General features: G+C 47.0%; 2 protein-coding genes and 1 long non-coding RNA gene across 44 annotated transcripts in view; 2 read left to right on the top strand and 1 right to left on the bottom strand.

Annotated features, from left to right (window-relative positions):
• The window catches only part of clasp2 (cytoplasmic linker associated protein 2), a 97,063-nt gene that overhangs the window by 3,944 nt on the left and 72,721 nt on the right, over positions 1-20,398 (top strand). For all 33 annotated transcript variants that reach the window (XM_052472346.1, XM_052472334.1, XM_052472332.1 and 30 more), the window contains exons 2-6: positions 4,877-4,955; positions 7,085-7,188; positions 11,715-11,806; positions 12,549-12,624; positions 19,068-19,165. In XM_052472346.1, the coding sequence (XP_052328306.1) occupies positions 4,877-4,955; positions 7,085-7,188; positions 11,715-11,806; positions 12,549-12,624; positions 19,068-19,165 (449 nt within the window). The remainder of the gene's footprint in view (positions 1-4,876; positions 4,956-7,084; positions 7,189-11,714; positions 11,807-12,548; positions 12,625-19,067; positions 19,166-20,398) is intronic.
• LOC127909903 (uncharacterized) lies at positions 2,344-4,863 on the bottom strand. 4 transcript variants are annotated; one of them, XR_008072899.1, is made up of 4 exons: positions 3,552-4,863; positions 3,328-3,519; positions 3,234-3,295; positions 2,344-3,173 (listed from the first exon to the last, which is right to left on the bottom strand). It is a non-coding gene; the product is annotated as an uncharacterized LOC127909903 (long non-coding RNA). The 4 variants fall into 4 exon arrangements; XR_008072896.1 differs by having other exon boundaries at positions 2,344-3,295; XR_008072898.1 differs by lacking the exons at positions 2,344-3,173; positions 3,234-3,295 and having other exon boundaries at positions 3,306-3,519; positions 3,552-3,647; positions 4,096-4,863.
• Positions 12,644-15,886, top strand: LOC127909902 (uncharacterized). 7 transcript variants are annotated; one of them, XM_052472362.1, is made up of 4 exons: positions 12,644-13,270; positions 13,305-13,372; positions 13,462-14,413; positions 14,958-15,885. In XM_052472362.1, the coding sequence occupies exons 1-4, from the start codon at positions 13,188-13,190 to the stop codon at positions 15,343-15,345; spliced, it is 1,491 nt and encodes a 496-aa protein (XP_052328322.1). In that variant the 5' UTR covers positions 12,644-13,187; the 3' UTR covers positions 15,346-15,885. The 7 variants fall into 7 exon arrangements, with proteins under 7 accessions (XP_052328322.1, XP_052328318.1, XP_052328319.1 ...); XM_052472358.1 differs by having other exon boundaries at positions 13,428-14,413; XM_052472359.1 differs by having other exon boundaries at positions 12,644-13,372; positions 14,958-15,886.

Here is a 20,398-nt window from a genome sequence, read left to right as displayed (position 1 = left end):
ACAACACGGCAGCAACACATGACAACAGCATGGCAGCAACACATGACAACAACAGCATGGCAGAAACACATGACAACAACACGGCAGCAACACATGACAACAACACGGCAGCAACACATGACAACAACACGGCAGCAACACATGACAACAACACGGCAGCAACACATGACAACAACACGGCAGCAACGCATGACAACAACAGCATGGCAGCAACACATGACAACAACACGGCAGCAACACATGACAACAACAGCATGGCAGCAACACATGACAACAACATGGCAGCAACACAAAACATGGTACAGACAACAGCACAAAGGGCAAGAAGGTAGAGACAATGTTGCTGGTTCCTCTTTTATTTATGGACTAAATATATCCCTCTCTCTTCCTCTCATTCTCCCTCTTTCTCTCAAACACACTGCAGCAAATTCTCCTCATGCTCATTGACATAACAGTAAGGCCATTCCCTCTGCAACACACACGCTCCACAGCAGCCACATTAATATTGCAGACTGCCTTATCTTCACTCTCCGAATGTTTTAGAGCTGCTGATCCACTGGGTTTGAACCCAGGTTAGCTGCGCTCTAATAAACTTACCCTGCTGAGCTAAAGCCTGGGATAGTGTTTAGGTCTCAGACAATTGGAGAATCTCAACTGTACACTCCTGGTGTCCCTTCGCCTCCTTCTCAAAACCCATTGGAGGAGAAGGTCAGCGGTCCCTCCCTGTGACCTTCTCCTCGGTGGGTTTAAAGAGAGAGAGGACGGGAGGAGTGTGTTCACTGCTCAGCTGGCCTGCTGACTTCCACCACTGTCACCCCCAGGTAAACTCACACACATACACAGCCCCCTCAATCGCTCTCAACCCCTCCAGTGGAGCTGCCATATGGCGGTGAGGGAGGGGGTGTCTTTTCTCTCTCCTCTGTCCTCCCTACTCTCTCCTCTGTCCTCCCTACTCGCTCCTCTGTCCTCCCTACTCGCTCCTCTGTCCTCCCTACTCTCTCCTCTGTCCTCCCTACTCTCTCCTCTGTCCTCCCTACTCTCTCCTTTCTTCTCACTCCTTCCTTTCCTCTCTTCTGTCTTCTCTTCCTTCTCTTCTGTCTCCTTTGTCCTCTCTTCTCTCCTTCTCTCTTCCCTGTCTTCTTCTTTTCGCTCTCCTCTGTCCTCCCTACTCTCTCTTCTGTTCGCTCTCCTCTGTCCTCCCTACTCTCTCGTCTGTTCTCTCTTCTCTGTCCTCCCTACTCTCTTGTCTGTTTTCTCTTCTCTGTCCTCCCTACTCTCTCGTCTGTTCTCTCTTCTCTGTCCTCCCTACTCTCTCTTCTGTTCGCTCTCCTCTGTCCTCCCTACTCTCTCGTCTGTTCTCTCTTCTCTGTCCTCCCTACTCTCTCGTCTGTTCTCTCTTCTCTGTCCTCCCTACTCTCTCGTCTGTTCTCTCTTCTCTGTCCTCCCTACTCTCTCTTCTCTGTCCTCCCTACTCTTCTCTTCTCTGGCCTCCCTACTCTTCTCTTCTCTGGCCTCCCTACTCTTCTCTTCTCTGGCCTCCCTACTCTTCTCTTCTCTGGCCTCCCTACTCTTCTCTTCTCTGGCCTCCCTACTCTCCTCCCTTGTCTTCTCTGTCCTCCCTACTCTCCTCCCTTGTCTTCTCTTTCCTCCCTACTCTTCTCTTCTCTGTCCTCCCTACTCTTCTCTTCTCTGTCCTCCCTACTCTTCTCTTTCTCCTTCTCTCTTCCCTGTCTTCTCTTCTCTCCTCTGTCATCCCTCCTCTGTCCTCTCTCTTCTCTGCCCTCTCTTCTCTGTCCTCGCTACTCTCCTCCCTTGTCTTCTCTTCTCTCTCTCCTTCTCTCTTCCCCGTCTTTTCTCTCCTCTCCTCTCTGTCATCCCTCCTCTGTCCTCTCTCTTCTCTGCCCTCTCTTCTCTGTCCTCCCTTCCCTCTCTTCTGCTTTCTGTTTTTTCCTTCATTGCTCTCTTTGCCTTGCCTCCTCTCATCCCTCTCTCATCCCTCTCTCTCGGTGTGTCCTCTGTCTTGTAATCAGCCATCTTCTCTGTCCTCCTCCTCCTCAGACCTCTGGACCTGGTCCAACATATGATGTCATGACGCCTTTGGTCTCAATACTCCACAAGAGAATAATCTGAGACATACGATTGAACTCCCTCTTTCTACCGCTCCCTTTTTCTCTACCTCCCTTTTTCTCTACCTCCCTCTTTCTCTCTCCCTTTTTCTATAGCTCCCTCTTTCTCTCCCTTTTTCTCTACCTCCCTTTTTCTCTAGCTCCCTTTTTCTCTACCTCCCTCTTTCTCTCTCCCTTTTTCTATAGCTCCCTCTTTCTCTCCCTTTTTCTCTCTCCCTCTTTCTACCGCTCCCTTTTTCTCTACCTCCCTCTTTCTCTACCTCCCTCTTTCTCTACCTCCCTTTTTCTCTACCTCCCTCTTTCTCTACCTCCCTTTTTCTTTCCCTCCCTTTTTCTCTCTCTCCCTCTTTCTACCGCTCCCTTTTTCTCTCTCCCTTTTTCTCTACCTCCCTTTTTCTCTTCCTCCCTCTTTCTCTCCCTTTTTCTCGACCTCTTCTCTCTCTCTTTTTCTCTCCCTCCCTCTTTCTCTACCTCAAACTTTCTCTCTTCCCTTTTCTCTCTCTCCCTCTTTCTACCGCTCCCTTTTTCTCTACCTCCCTCTTTCTCTCCCCCTCTTTCTCTCCCCCTCTTTCTCTACCTCCCTCTTTCTCTACCTCCCTCTTTCTCTACCTCCCTCTTTCTCTCTCCCTTTTTCTCTCTCTCCCTCTTTCAACCGCTCCCTTTTTCTCTACCTCCCTCCCTCTTTCAACCGCTCCCTTTTTCTCTACCTCCCTCCCTCTTTCTACCGCTCCCTTTTTCTCTACCTCCCTCCCTCTTTCTACCGCTCCCTTTTTCTCTACCTCCCTCTTTCTCTCTCCCTTTTTCTCTACCTCCCTCTTTCTCTCTTCCTTTTTCTCTCTCTCCCTCTTTCTACCGCTCCCTTTTTCTCTACCTCCCTTTTTCTCTACCTCCCCTTTTCTCTCTCCCTTTTTCTCTCTCTCCCTCTTTCTACCGCTCCCTTTTTCTCTACCTTTTTCTCTACCTCCCTCTTTCTCTCCCTTTTTCTCTACCTCTCTTTCTCTCTCCCTTTTTCTCTCCCTCCCTCTTTCTCTCTCCCTTTTTCTCTACCTCCCTCTTTCTCTCTCCCTTTTCCTCTACCTCCCTCTTTCTCTCTCCCTTTTCCTCTACCTCCCTCTTTCTCTCTCCTTTTTTCTCTACCTCCCTCTTTCTACCGCTCCCTTTTTCTCTACCTCCCTCTCTCTACCGCTCCCTTTTTCTCTACCTCCCTCTTTCTACCGCTCCCTTTTTCTCTACCTCCCTCTTTCTACCGCTCCCTTTTTCTCTACCTCCCTCTTTCTACCGCTCCCTTTTTCTCTACCTCCCTCTTTCTACCGCTCCCTTTTTCTCTACCTCCCTCTTTCTACCGCTCCCTTTTTCTCTACCTCCCTCTTTCTACCGCTCCCTTTTTCTCTACCTCCCTCTTTCTACCGCTCTCTTTTTCTCTACCTCCCTCTTTCTACCGCTCCCTTTTTCTCTACCTCCCTCTTTCTACCGCTCCCTTTTTCTCTACCTCCCTCTTTCTACCGCTCCCTTTTTCTCTACCTCCCTCTTTCTACTTCTCCCTTTTTCTCTACCTCCCTCTTTCTACTTCTCCCTTTTTCTCTACCTCCCTCTTTCTACTTCTCCCTTTTTCTCTACCTCCCTCTTTCTACTTCTCCCTTTTTCTCTACCTCCCTCTTTCTACTTCTCCCTTTTTCTCTACCTCCCTCTTTCTACTTCTCCCTTTTTCTCTACCTCCCTCTTTCTACTTCTCCCTTTTTCTCTACCTCCCTCTTTCTACTTCTCCCTTTTTCTCTACCTCCCTCTTTCTACTTCTCCCTTTTTCTCTACCTCCCTCTTTCTACTTCTCCCTTTTTCTCTACCTCCCTCTTTCTACTTCTCCCTTTTTCTCTACCTCCCTCTTTCTACTTCTCCCTTTTTCTCTACCTCCCTCTTTCTACCTCTCCCTTTTTCTCTACCTCCCTCTTTCTACCTCTCCCTTTTTCTCTACCTCCCTCTTTCTACCGCTCCCTTTTTCTCTACCTCCCTCTTTCTACCGCTCCCTTTTTCTCTACCTCCCTCTTTCTACTGCTCCCTTTTTCTCTACCTCCCTCTTTCTACTGCTCCCTTTTTCTCTACCTCCCTCTGTCTCCATCTACCTCCCTCTTTCTACTTCTCCCTCCCTCTTTCTACTTCTCCCTTTTTCTCTCCCTCCCTCTGTCTCCATCTCCCTCCCTCTGTCTCCATCTCCCTCCCTCTGTCTCCATCTACCTCCCTCTGTCTCCATCTACCTCCCTCTGTCTCCATCTACCTCCCTCTGTCTCCATCTACCTCCCTCTGTCTCCATCTACCTCCCTCTGTCTCCATCTACCTCCCTCTGTCTCCATCTACCTCCCTCTGTCTGTGGTTACCTGGCTCCTCTCAATCTGTTTGACTAAAATAGTGAATAACAGCAGTCAGGATCTCTCTCTCTGGGAGAGGGGGAATATTTTTACAGATTTTCTCTGGAATGTTGTGCTTCCATCGTGGTCTGCCAACATAAACATTCCAGACACACAGCTCCCTCTGCATGAGATCAGATCCTAATCTCACTCACTCACTCACTCACTCACTCACTCACTCACTCACTCACTCACTCACTCACTCACTCACTCACTCACTCACATACACACACACACTGGAAAACTAGACTACAGAGAGAGACAGAACTAGCTTTGATACTGTGTGTGTTGAGGGGGTGTATGTCTGTGTGTCACCCTGTGTTGACAGTATTGTGTGTGTCTGTCCTGTAGGTGGCGTTGTTGGGGATAGACATTGCCGGGGCGTTTGTCGATCGCTTGGGGGAGCGCTTCAGAGGATACCTGGGAACAGGTGAGATGCTTACATTCTTCTACCTCTTCTCTCTTTCTGTTTCTCTCACTCTTTCTGTCCCCTGATTCATCCTCTTTTCTATATTTAGGCTGCACATCGTCTGGCTTACAGTAGGACCAACCCATCTAACCCCCTTACACACACACACACACACACACACACACACACACACACACACACACACACACACCCCCTACAGCCATCATGGACTGCTCCTGTATCTGCCTTTGGTGTGTGTGTGGTGTGTGTGTGGTGTACTTGTATAACTCTGTCCTGTCAGACCACTGCCGCAGGTGCCACCAGTTGTCATTGTCACCCAGGCTGGCCACACACACACAGTCTAGCTCTAGGAGGAGACAGGCTGTCAGACTCCAAAGGGAAAACGACCCTCTGTGACTTTGCCTGAACCCAACTGAAAACACACACACTCCTCTCCTCTCTGTGGTGTGTGTGTGTGTAATGTCCTTAATGGAAAAGTTTTGTCTAATATCTCTCTTGGCGTTCAGGGCAAAAATATCCTCTAGACAAGCTCTATCATCCTCTGGTTCTATCATCCTCTGGTTCTATCATCCTCTGGTTCTATCGTCCTCTGGCTCTATCGTCCTCTGGTTCTATCGTCCTCTGGCTCTATCGTCCTCTGGCTCTATCGTCCTCTGGCTCTATCGTCCTCTGGCTCTATCGTCCTCTGGCTCTATCGTCCTCTGGCTCTATCGTCCTCTGGCTCTATCGTCCTCTGGCTCTATCGTCCTCTGGCTCTATCGTCCTCTGGCTCTATCGTCCTCTGGCTCTATCGTCCTCTGGCTCTAGCGTCCTCTGGCTCTAGCGTCCTCTGGCTCTATGGCCCTCTGGCTCTATGGCCCTCTGGCTCTATGGCCCTCTGGCTATATGGCCCTCTGGCTCTATGGCCCTCTGGCTCTATCGTCCTCTGGCTCTATGGCCCTCTGGCTCTAGCCCTCTAGCTCTATGGCCCTCTGGCTCTATGGCCCTCTGGCTCTAGCCCTCTGGCTCTAGCCCTCTGGCTCTAGCCCTCTGGCTCTAGCCCTCTGGCTCTAGCCCTCTCTCTACAAACACAGAGGAGAGTGAGATGAGATCATAGTGATTAAGAGGGACATTAGTGATCTACACAGAACTGACTCACTCCCCACTCGTTGTGTATTTCTGTTCCTGTCTCTCGTTGATGATGGGCTGTGGTCATCTTGTCCAGCGTTGTGAGGAGTGTGTGTCCAGTGTTCAGAAGAAGTGAAACCTCAGTCCTCTAATGCAACAGTTTAAAGAGCTAAAATGACAATGAATGAAGAGATGAGTTTTCTGGTGAATACCACATTGAACTCCCACATATATTCAGTATGTGTGTGTTTGATGCTAACATCAGACGATGACGTGTGTCCGTCTCGGCAACAATGTCCCCTGACGCTGTGTGCTGGACCCGTATTGTCCCTGTTGCTTATGAAACCAGCTGTGGTAGCAACAACCCACCACACACACACACACACACACACACACACACACACACACACACACACACACACAGAGGCATTCCTCCCAAAAAACATCAGCGGGGGAGTGACATGGTGATGTCATCCTAGAGCAACCTTCCTCGGTGTGTGTGTGTGTTTGAGGTTCAAAGGGGGAGTTTGAGGATTGCATAAAACAGTAGCAGAGAAACTAGTGCCTCTAAGGAAAATCTCAACTCCATCTGGTCCAAACTCTGTTTCCTCTCTGTCTGTTTGGTCCAAACTCTGTTTCCTCTCTGTCTGTCTGGTCCAAACTCTGTTTCCTCTCTGTCTGTCTGCTAGCAGACAACTGTGTGAACTCGACAGTAACCCTGTCCCATAGAGACCCACTGTCTAATTAAGTCTGTCTAGTAGCCTCTGTACCTGCAATGTTTCTGCAATTATGGATTCAAGTCAAGTTTTCAAATATGCCAGTTGATTGTCTCTGTGTGAGTAAGTGTGTGTGATTGACCTGTGATTTGTGACATTTGTTGTTTTCTTAAACAAGTCCACTAGGGGGCACTAAGTGTGTGTGTGTGTGTGTGTGTGTGTGTGTGTGTGTGTGTGTGTGATTTAATGTACATAATAAAGGGTACATGGTTATGTATTATATTATGTGCTGACATCTCTCCACAGTGGTCCCTGCGTTAGTGGACCGGTTGGGGGACAGTAAGGACCAGGTCAGAGAACAGAGTCAGACAGTCATCCTCCGCTGTATGGAAGTCACAGCATCGCCTATGGTGAGACACGCACGTCATATATACACAGCATCGCCTATGGTGAGACACGCACGTCATATATACACAGCATCGCCTATGGTGAGACAAGCACGTCATATATACACAGCATCGCCTATGGTGAGACAAGCACGTCATATATACACAGCATCGCCTATGGTGAGACAAGCACTTCATATACACACAGCATCGCCTATGGTGAGACAAGCACGTCATATACACACAGCATCGCCTATGGTGAGACAAGCACGTCATATACACACAGCATCGCCTATGGTGAGACAAGCACGTCATATACACACAGCATTGCCTATGGTGAGACAAGCACGTCATATATACACAGCATCGCCTATGGTGAGACAAGCACGTCATATACACACAGCATCGCCTATGGTGAGACAAGCACGTCATATATACACAGCATCGCCTATGGTGAGACAAGCACGTCATATACACACAGCATCGCCTATGGTGAGACAAGCACGTCATATATACACAGCATCGCCTATGGTGAGACAAGCACGTCATATACACACAGCATCACCTATGGTGAGACAAGCACGTCATATATACACAGCATCACCTATGGTGAGACAAGCACGTCATATACACACAGCATCGCCTATGGTGAGACAAGCACGTCATATACACACAGCATCGCCTATGGTGAGACATGCACGTCATATATACACAGCATCGCCTATGGTGAGACAAGCACGTCATATACACACAGCATCGCCTATGGTGAGACAAGCACGTCATATACACACAGCATCGCCTATGGTGAGACAAGCACGTCATATACACACAGCATCACCTATGGTGAGACAAGCACGTCATATATACACAGCATCACCTATGGTGAGACATGCACGTCATATATACACAGCATCACCTATGGTGAGACAAGCACGTCATATATACACAGCATCACCTATGGTGAGACAAGCACGTCATATATACACAGCATCACCTATGGTGAGACAAGCACGTCATATACACACAGCATCACCTATGGTGAGACAAGCACGTCATATATACACAGCATCGCCTATGGTGAGACAAGCACGTCATATATACACAGCATCACCTATGGTGAGACATGCACGTCATATATACACAGCATCACCTATGGTGAGACAAGCACGTCATATATACACAGCATCACCTATGGTGAGACAAGCACGTCATATATACACAGCATCGCCTATGGTGAGACAAGCACGTCATATACACACAGCATCGCCTATGGTGAGACAAGCACGTCATATACACACAGCATCGCCTATGGTGAGACAAGCACGTCATATATACACAGCATCGCCTATGGTGAGACAAGCACGTCATATACACACAGCATCACCTATGGTGAGACAAGCACGTCATATATACACAGCATCGCCTATGGTGAGACACGCACGTCATATATACACAGCATCGCCTATGGTGAGACATGCACGTCATATATACACAGCATCGCCTATGGTGAGACAAGCACGTCATATATACACAGCATCGCCTATGGTGAGACAAGCACGTCATATATACACAGCATCGCCTATGGTGAGACAAGCACGTCATATACACACAGCATCGCCTATGGTGAGACAAGCACGTCATATATACACAGCATCGCCTATGGTGAGACACGCACGTCATATATACACAGCATCGCCTATGGTGAGACAAGCACGTCATATACACACAGCATCGCCTATGGTGAGACAAGCACGTCATATACACACAGCATCGCCTATGGTGAGACAAGCACGTCATATACACACAGCATCGCCTATGGTGAGACAAGCACGTCATATACACACAGCATCGCCTATGGTGAGACAAGCACGTCATATATACACAGCATCGCCTATGGTGAGACAAGCACGTCATATACACACAGCATCGCCTATGGTGAGACAAGCACGTCATATACACACAGCATCGCCTATGGTGAGACAAGCACGTCATATATATACACAGCATCGCCTATGGTGAGACATGCACGTCATATATACACAGCATCACCTATGGTGAGACATGCACGTCATATATACACAGCATCACCTATGGTGAGACAAGCACGTCATATATACACAGCATCACCTATGGTGAGACATGCACGTCATATATACACAGCATCACCTATGGTGAGACATGCACGTCATATATACACAGCATCGCCTATGGTGAGACAAGCACGTCATATATACACAGCATCGCCTATGGTGAGACAAGCACGTCATATACACACAGCATCGCCTATGGTGAGACAAGCACGTCATATATACACAGCATCACCTATGGTGAGACAAGCACGTCATATATACACAGCATCACCTATGGTGAGACAAGCACGTCATATACACACAGCATCGCCTATGGTGAGACAAGCACGTCATATACACACAGCATCGCCTATGGTGAGACATGCACGTCATATATACACAGCATCACCTATGGTGAGACAAGCACGTCATATACACACAGCATCGCCTATGGTGAGACAAGCACGTCATATACACACAGCATCGCCTATGGTGAGACAAGCACGTCATATACACACAGCATCGCCTATGGTGAGACAAGCACGTCATATACACACAGCATCGCCTATGGTGAGACAAGCACGTCATATATACACAGCATCGCCTATGGTGAGACACGCACGTCATATATACACAGCATCGCCTATGGTGAGACAAGCACGTCATATATACACAGCATCGCCTATGGTGAGACAAGCACGTCATATATACACAGCATCGCCTATGGTGAGACAAGCACGTCATATATACACAGCATCGCCTATGGTGAGACAAGCACGTCATATATACACAGCATCGCCTATGGTGAGACAAGCACGTCATATATACACAGCATCGCCTATGGTGAGACACACACGTCATATATACACAGCATCGCCTATGGTGAGACAAGCACGTCATATATACACAGCATCGCCTATGGTGAGACACGCACGTCATATATACACAGCATCGCCTATGGTGAGACAAGCACGTCATATATACACAGCATCGCCTACGGTGAGACAAGCACGTCATATATACACAGCATCGCCTATGGTGAGACACGCACGTCATATATACACAGCATCGCCTATGGTGAGACAAGCACGTCATATATACACAGCATCGCCTATGGTGAGACACGCACGTCATATATACACAGCATCGCCTATGGTGAGACACGCACGTCATATATACACAGCATCGCCTATGGTGAGACACGCACGTCATATATACACAGCATCGCCTATGGTGAGACAAGCACGTCATATATACACAGCATCGCCTATGGTGAGACACGCACGTCATATATACACAGCATCGCCTATGGTGAGACAAGCACGTCATATATACACAGCATCGCCTATGGTGAGACAAGCACGTCATATATACACAGCATCGCCTATGGTGAGACACGCACGTCATATATACACAGCATCGCCTATGGTGAGACAAGCACGTCATATATACACAGCATCGCCTATGGTGAGACAAGCACGTCATATATACACAGCATCGCCTATGGTGAGACAAGCACGTCATATATACACAGCATCGCCTATGGTGAGACAAGCACGTCATATATACACAGCATCGCCTATGGTGAGACAAGCACGTCATATATACACAGCATCGCCTATGGTGAGACAAGCACGTCATATATACACAGCATCGCCTATGGTGAGACACGCACGTCATATATACACAGCATCGCCTATGGTGAGACACGCACGTCATATATACACAGCATCGCCTATGGTGAGACACGCACGTCATATATACACAGCATCGCCTATGGTGAGACAAGCACGTCATATATACACAGCATCGCCTATGGTGAGACACGCACGTCATATATACACAGCATCGCCTATGGTGAGACACGCACGTCATATATACACAGCATCGCCTATGGTGAGACATGCACAGAAGTGAGAGAGAGGAGTAAAGACGCACACTGCCACACGCCCGTGGTCAGACAGATTGTACACTCCCTGACTTCCTGTATTCCAGGAGTGTTAGGTGTCAGGCCTGGAGGTCTGCAGCTCCTGTAGATCACCTAGCAGAACGTTGTTACAGCCACATTACATTATAACCGGATTACAACTAACTGGCTTTAATCAGGATATTTTAACCAGCTTGGCCTGCTGGGTAGAGGAGTTCAGGCGCAGAACTGTGAGAAGCTTGGCCTGCTGGGTAGAGGAGTTCAGGCGCAGAACTGTGAGAAGCTCACCTCAGAGAGCAAGAGTTTACAGCAACCAAAGCCCAGTCTCTCTCCCTCTGATTCTATCATTAATACATCATTCACCAAAGCTGCCGAGCTCTAGAATAAGACAGTATCAGCAGCTCCCTCATCTGGACATAACCAGAACTGCATGGAAAATTACTTACACAGACACTGTAACCTTCTCTGTCAGTAATCTGCTGAGCCCCCTTCAGTTTGCCTCCCATAGACTCCTTCAATGTTAACTCTCTCTCAATCTCTATCTCTCTCTGTAGTATGTGTGGGAGAGGTTGCTTCCTGGTTTTAAACATAAGAATTTCCGCAGCAGAGAGGGCGTGTGTCTGGTTCTCTGCGCCACCCTCAACATGTGAGTACTTCCTCTTTCACCATCAATCACTTCCTGAGGTCACAGGTCATACGGAGAGGAAAGGAGAGAGAGGGTCATATACCACAGAACAGAATCCCCTACTGCAGCTTACATGGGACATAATCATATTGTTTGTGTGAGAGAGTGAGGGACAAAGACCCACACCACCCACTCTCTCCAGAATGACTCCTCTTACCTGTGTGAGAGAGTGATTAGAAGTCAGAGTTGGTGGCTCTATAGTGACCTACCCTGAGTCCCAATCTATCCACTTCTCCACTCATCTCCACATTTTTTATTTAACTTGGCAAGTCAGTTAAGAACAAATTCTTATTTCCGATGACGGCCTAGGAACAGTGGGTTAACTGCCTTATTCGGGGGAACAACGACAGATCTTTACCTTGTCAGCTCAGGGAGTCGATCTAGCAACCTTTCGGTTACTGGCCCAACCGCTAGGCTACCTGCCGTCCATTTAAAAGTATTGGACTGGTGTTAGGATTTAGGGAAGTGGAGAAAGTACTTGACTTGCAGGGTTAGTTCATGCTGCTAACACTAGTCTAAGGCATGCACCACTCTCTAAACCTAAAGCCTTCAGCATCTCCTCGCTAATAGCAACACTGTTGTGGTCAATTCTAAGCTGCTACGTAGCTAAAGGTCTCTCTAAAGCCTACTGGTGAATGCTACTGAATGATGGTCGGTTACACAACTAAACTCATACCATCTCTCTCTCTTCACCCCCCCTCAGGTATGGTGCTCAGCCTTTGAGTCTCAGTAAGATCGTTCCGTACCTCTGCACTCTGACAGGAGATCAGAACCCACAGGTAAGAGACGCTGCTTGAGGGTGAACCTGAATTGTCTCTGTCTGTATTTAAAGCCTAACATGTAGAGAATGTTCAATCAAATGTATTTATAAAGCCCTTCTTACATCAGCTGATATATCAAAGTGCTGTACAGAAACACAGCCTAAATCCCCAAACCACAGGCAATGCAGGTTTAGAAGCACGGTGGCTAGGAAAAACTCCCTAGAAAGGCCAGAACCTAGGAAGAAACCTAGAGAGGAACCAGGCTATGAGGGGTGGCCAGTCCTCTTCTGGCTGTGTTAATGTAATATAGAGAGGAAAGCCCTGTTATAGACCTGGTTTTGGTTTGAGTTCCGTTAAACCCATTGTGGAGAACATAGAAGTTCTAATCATTGTGTTTCTATGGTGGAGTATACGACAATACAGGAGGTCCAGTGTGCTGGAGTAAACGACAATACAGGAGGTCCAGTGTGCTGGAGTAAACGACAATACAGGAGGTCCAGTGTGCTGGAGTAAACGACAATACAGGAGGTCCAGTGTGCTGGAGTAAATGACAATACAGGAGGTCCAGTGTGCTGGAGTATATGACAATACAGGAGGTCCAGTGTGCTGGAGTATACGACAATACAGGAGGTCCAGTGTGCTGGAGTATACGACAATACAGGAGGTCCAGTGTGCTGAAGTATACGACAATACAGGAGGTCCAGTGTGCTGGAGTATACGACAATACAGGAGGTCCAGTGTGCTGGAGTATACGACAATACAGGAGGTCCAGTGTGCTGGAGTGGAGGTCCAGTGTGCTGGAGTATACGACAATACAGGAGGTCCAGTGTGCTGGAGTATACGACAATACAGGAGGTCCAGTGTGCTGGAGTATACGACAATACAGGAGGTCCAGTGTGCTGGAGTATACGACAATACAGGAGGTCCAGTGTGCTGGAGTATACGACAATACAGGAGGTCCAGTGTGCTGGAGTATACGACAATACAGGAGGTCCAGTGTGCTGGAGTATACGACAATACAGGAGGTCCAGTGTGCTGGAGTATACGACAATACAGGAGGTCCAGTGTGCTGGAGTATACGACAATACAGGAGGTCCAGTGTGCTGGAGTATACGACAATACAGGAGGTCCAGTGTGCTGGAGTATACGACAATACAGGAGGTCCAGTGTGCTGGAGTATACGACAATACAGGAGGTCCAGTGTGCTGGAGTATACGACAATACAGGAGGTCCAGTGTGCTGGAGTATACGACAATACAGGAGGTCCAGTGTGCTGGAGTATACGACAATACAGGAGGTCCAGTGTGCTGGAGTATACGACAATACAGGAGGTCCAGTGTGCTGGAGTATACGACAATACAGGAGGTCCAGTGTGCTGGAGTATACGACAATACAGGAGGTCCAGTGTGCTGGAGTATACGACAATACAGGAGGTCCAGTGTGCTGGAGTATACGACAATACAGGAGGTCCAGTGTGCTGGAGTATACGACAATACAGGAGGTCCAGTGTGCTGGAGTATACGACAATACAGGAGGTCCAGTGTGCTGGAGTATACGACAATACAGGAGGTCCAGTGTGCTGGAGTATACGACAATACAGGAGGTCCAGTGTGCTGGAGTATACGACAATACAGGAGGTCCAGTGTGCTGGAGTATACGACAATACAGGAGGTCCAGTGTGCTGGAGTATACGACAATACAGGAGGTCCAGTGTGCTGGAGTATACGACAATACAGGAGGTCCAGTGTGCTGGAGTATACGACAATACAGGAGGTCCAGTGTGCTGGAGTATACGACAATACAGGAGGTCCAGTGTGCTGGAGTATACGACAGTACAGGAGGTCCAGTGTGCTGGAGTATACGACAGTACAGGAGGTCCAGTGTGCTGGAGTATACGACAGTACAGGAGGTCCAGTGTGCTGGAGTATACGACAGTACAGGAGGTCCAGTGTGCTGGAGTATACGACAGTACAGGAGGTCCAGTGTGCTGGAGTATACGACAGTACAGGAGGTCCAGTGTGCTGGAGTATACGACAGTACAGGAGGTCCAGTGTGCTGGAGTATACGACAGTACAGGAGGTCCAGTGTGCTGGAGTATACGACAGTACAGGAGGTCCAGTGTGCTGGAGTATACGACAGTACAGGAGGTCCAGTGTGCTGGAGTATACGACAGTACAGGAGGTCCAGTGTGCTGGAGTATACGACAGTACAGGAGGTCCAGTGTGCTGGAGTATACGACAGTACAGGAGGTCCAGTGTGCTGGAGTATACGACAGTACAGGAGGTCCAGTGTGCTGGAGTATACGACAGTACAGGAGGTCCAGTGTGCTGGAGTATACGACAGTACAGGAGGTCCAGTGTGCTGGAGTATACGACAATACAGGAGGTCCAGTGTGCTGGAGTATACGACAATACAGGAGGTCCAGTGTGCTGGAGTATACGACAATACAGGAGGTCCAGTGTGCTGGAGTATACGACAATACAGGAGGTCCAGTGTGCTGGAGTATACGACAATACAGGAGGTCCAGTGTGCTGGAGTATACGACAATACAGGAGGTCCAGTGTGCTGGAGTATACGACAATACAGGAGGTCCAGTGTGCTGGAGTATACGACAATACAGGAGGTCCAGTGTGCTGGAGTATACGACAATACAGGAGGTCCAGTGTGCTGGAGTATACGACAATACAGGAGGTCCAGTGTGCTGGAGTTTCTTATTCTAATCGTTTCCTCTGTTATTAGCCAGTCAATGGGAGACTGTTAAATAGCTGGGTGAGAGAGAACCCTGGTTTCACCACTGAAACATGAGACCCCAACCCCGTCTCACCCACAGAGTGATTATTGTGTGTTTTTATTAAGACTGGGAATTGCCAGGGACCTCACCATACGTTATCATCACCATACTTAGGTGCTGATACGATATGTATTTCAATTCTCAAGATTCTATATAAATTGCGATTCGATAATGAGATTTTATTGGGATTCGATGTTCTAAACATATTGCTCAACATATGTCTGCTGCAGAGAGACGAGGGCCAACGACTTCTGATCAGTCAGGAAAATAAAAGTGCTGAGAACATGTTGGCTCCCTATTAGTTTGTTTTTTAAGATGGAGAACAAGCTGCAGGTACAGCCAACTAGCGCAAAAATGATATTGCAGCATTGTCAAAACGATACAATTTATCATAAATGTATATCCTGATATGTAACTATTGATTTTTCTTAGTTGTTTATTGTGTTCGTCCCACCCAATCATTAGGGTCTGGATCAGCTACCCATTCATTATCCTCCTACACTCTAGGGATGTGACAAATGGATCGTTTTGCTTCACTTTTAAACTGCCATTTCTTTTTTTGGTTTTCCGTTAAAATTATTAAAAACAAATCATAAAATTCCACGTCTATTCACAATGCAGAAAAATGTTTCTGTTACTTATGACCTTAAGGACTGGGGAATGAACTTTATATCTACCTCAGTCCTATCCCCTTTAAAGCACCTCGGCTACGGCATGTTGGTTTGTCTGTAAGGTTACACTATGGCTTTTTAAATGCCCACACAAAACCTTCTCTGGAGATAGTTTCAAAGCCCCACTGAACGGGCATTTTACTTGTCTGTAAAGGAATGCCACTTCCGAAGCGGGACGAACGTCCATCACTAGGCAACCAGAACTGTTAATCAAATAATCTCGAGCTGCCTGTGTGTAGACCGTTTTCTCCTACAGAAGTACTTTAAAGTTCATTAAATACTGTGGTTACCAAGACATTTAGTATAAAGTACCCATCTTCCTCTAGGAATCGACTTACGATTCAGTATTTTTGGAATGGAGGAGACTGATTAGTTGGCATACTTACAAGAACACAAACACTTGCATCTTTCATAGCGAGCTAGCAAGGGCCTGAGAGAGAGGGGAGGGGCACAGTCAGGTCGGCCACCAGGCAGAAAGTCAAAACCGTGCACTAGGCCTATTTGCCAATCAAAAACTGTATCTTGCAATTTCTTGGCTTGCAACGTCTCACGTCAGTAAAGCAAGGCCCATCATCAATGAATAGGTTAGGATACCCTACGAGCAACAGACCGAAGACTAAACACACACTCGCATCGTTAGTGAAGAGAAAGAGCAGCTGCATTAGTATTTGTTTATTTTGTGGGCAACGTGGTCTTTTATCTACTTCCCCAGTGTCAGATAAACTCGTGAATGTCATTTTTTTTTGTCCCGACCAATCACCATCCCCCATATTCCTTGGCAGTCCCGCCCACACACAATCCATTCTGCCTCTGCTCTCAGCCAATCAGAATTTAACACTTGCAGTATTAAGCCAATCACAGCACCCTTTACAACACACCAAGCCAATCACATCTCGAGTGCACGGCTCATATGTGTGTGTACCCCCCCCCAGTGTTTTAATCCCACTCAGAGGAGTGGACCTAATCTGTGTGTTTATGGAAAATCATCCTCCTTTTAGCACAGCGCTAACACACACTGGCACCATATGAATACACCCTGCCAAGTCCTGCAAGCCCAGTGAGAATGAAGGTTGTGAAGTCACATCTCACTGGGGGGTAAGAGGTGTGTGTGTGTGGGGGGGTGTGAGTCGATGGAAAGTTCATGCATTATCTTCTGCCGATCTGAGGTCACTCATCCTGTCTGTCCTGACCACACATACACTCCTGACGGTGTGTGTGTGTAGGAAGTTGGAATTCTGATGGGCTGAGCGCAGAGGCAGAATGGGTTGTGTGTGGGCGGGACTCAACAGCCTTGGTTTCTCTTATGACTGCCTCGCCTGGTTCACTAACTACTTCTCAGATAGAGTTCAGTGTGTCAAATCGGAGGGCCTGTTGTCCGGACCTCTGGCAGTCTATGGGATGCCACACGGTTCAATTCTCGGGCCGACTCTTTTCTCTGTATATATCAATGATGTCGCTCTTGGTGCTGGTGAGTCTCTGATCCACCTCTACGCAGACGACACCATTCTGTATACTTCTGGCCCTTCTTTGGACACTGTGCAAACAAACCTCCAAACGAGCTTCAATGCCATACAACACTCCGTCCGTGGCCTCTAATTGCTCTTAAATGCAAGCAAAACTAAATGCATGCTCTTCAACCGATTGCTGCCCGCACCTGCCCGGCCACCTACTATCACCACTCTGGACGGTTCTGACTTATATGTGGACAACTAGAAATACCTAGGTGTCTGGTTAGACTGTAAACTCTCCTTCCAGACTCACATTAAACATCTCCAATCCAAAATGAAATCTAGAATCGATTTCCTATATCGCAACAAAGCCTCCTTCACTCATGCTGCCAAACATACCCTCGTAAAACTGACTATCCTACCGATCCTTGACTTCGGCGATGTCATTTAAAAAATAGCCACCAACACTCTACTCAGCAAACTGGATGCAGTCTATCACAGTGCCATCCGTTTTGTCACCAAAGCCCCATATACTACCCATCACTACGACCTGTATGATCTCATTGGCTGGCTCTCGCTACATATTCGTCGCCAAACCCACTGGCTCCAGGTCATCTATAAGTCTTTGCTAGGTAAGCTCCGCCTTCTCAGCTCACTGGTCACCATAGCAACACCCACACGCTCCAGCAGGTATATTTCACTGCTCATCCCCAAAGCCAACACCCCCTTTGGCCCCCTTTCCTTCCAGTTCTCTGCTGCCAATGACTGGAACAAATTGCAAAAATCACTGAAGCTGCACACCCATATCTCCTTCACTATTTTTAAGCATCAGCTGTCAGAGCAGCTTACCGATCTCTGCAGCTGTACACAGCCCATCTGTAAATAGCCCATCCAACCAACTACCTACCTCATCCCCATATTAATTTTTTTCCTGCTCTTTTGCACACCAGTATTTCTACTTGCACATCCTCATCTGCACATCTGTCACTACAGTGTTAATTTGCGCAATTGTAATTACTTCGCCACTGGCCTATTTATTGCCTTTCCTCCTTCATTTACACACACACTGTATACAGATTTTCTATTGGGTTATTGACTGTATGTTTGTTTATTCTATGTGTAACTATGTTGTTTGTGTCCCACTGCTTTGCATTATCTTGGCCAGGTCGCAGTTGTAAATGAGAACTTGTTCTCAACTAGTCTACCTGGTTAAATAAAAAGAAACGGTGACCTTACAGTGGGAGAACTCACTGACTCCCCTCTGAGTCCCTGGCTGTCTGTACTGTTGACTCCTCTGGCTACTGTCCACAAGTTTGAGTTATGATGCTCCTGTTTCGAGTCAAGAGCCAATAGGATGCTTATGTTTAGAGTTAAGGGCCAATAGATGTTTAATGCTACAGTAATTCTTATCTCCATCTGCTATTTGACTAAAATGTGAATAATATGAAATGAAATATTATTTAAGTGTTTAGATAATAATGATACTGAATAAATAAAGATAAAATCCAAAGATGAGATAATATTGTGGGATGTTGTGTATCCTGTGTGCAGGTGCGTGAGGCTGCCACAGCATCGCTGGTGGATGTGTATCGCCACATAGGAGAGAGAGTCAGAGCCGACCTTGGAAAGAGAGGCCTGCCTGCCACACGGTGAGTGTTTATCTGTGTGTGTGTGCTTTTGGTGTGTGTGTGCTTGTGATGCGTGTGTGTGTGTGTATACTACAATATATTTTGTATGTGCCATGTATGGGTTGTCACTAGATGTCGACCGATTATGATTTTTCAACGCCGATACCAATTAATGGAGGACCAAAAAAAGCTGATACCAATTAATCGGCCAAATGTTTATTTTTATTTGTTTATTTAATTTTTGATTATTATTTATTTATATATATTACAACAATACTAACTGAACATTTTTATTTTAACTTAATATAATTCATAAATAAAATCGATTTAGTCTCAAATAAATAATGAATCATGCTGAATTTGGTTTAAGTAATGCAAAAACACAGTGTTGGAGAAGAAAGTAAAAGTGCAATATGTGTCATGTAAAAAAGCTAAAGTTTAAGTTCCTTGCTCAGAGCATATGAAAGCTTCTCGTCTTCAATATTCCCAGTTAAGAAGTTTTAGGTTGTAGTTATTATAGGAATTATGACGCGTCAACTATTTCTCTCCATACCATTTGTATTTCATATACCTTTGACTATTGGATGTTCTAATAGGCATTATAGTATTGACAGTCTAATCTCAGGAGTTCGTAGGCTTGAAGTCATAAACAGCGCTATGCTTCAAGCATTGCTAAGAGCTGCTGGCAAACGCAGTAAAGTTTGAATGAATGCTTACGAGCCTGCTACCACCTACCACCGCTCAGTCAGACAGACTGCTCTATCAAATATCAAATCATAGACTTAGTTATAATACACTGCTCAAAAAAATAAAAAGGACACTTAAACAACACAATGTAACTCTAAGTCAATCACACTTCTGTGAAATCAAACTGTCCACTTAGGAAGCAACACTGAGTGACAATACATTTCACAATTAGCAAGACACCCCCAATAAAGGACTGGTTCTGCAGGTGGGGACCACAGACCACTTTTCAGTTCCTATGCTTCCTCTGGCTGATGTTTTGGTCACTTTTGAATGCTGGCGGTGCTTTCACTCTAGTGGTAGCATGAGACGGAGTCTACAACCCACACAAGTGGCTCAGGTGTAGTGCAGCTCATCCAGGATGGCACATCAATGCGAGATGTGGCAAGAAGGTTTGCTGTGTCTGTCAGTAGTGTCCAGAGCATGAAGGCGCTACCAGGAGACAGGCCAGTACATCAGGAGACGTGGAGGAGGCCGTAGGAGGGCAACAACCCAGCAGCAGGACCGCTA

The sequence above is a fragment of the Oncorhynchus keta genome, chromosome 20 (assembly GCF_023373465.1).
Source record: "Oncorhynchus keta strain PuntledgeMale-10-30-2019 chromosome 20, Oket_V2, whole genome shotgun sequence".
NCBI lineage: Eukaryota > Metazoa > Chordata > Actinopteri > Salmoniformes > Salmonidae > Oncorhynchus > Oncorhynchus keta.
This window is presented reverse-complemented; position numbering and strand designations above follow the sequence as displayed.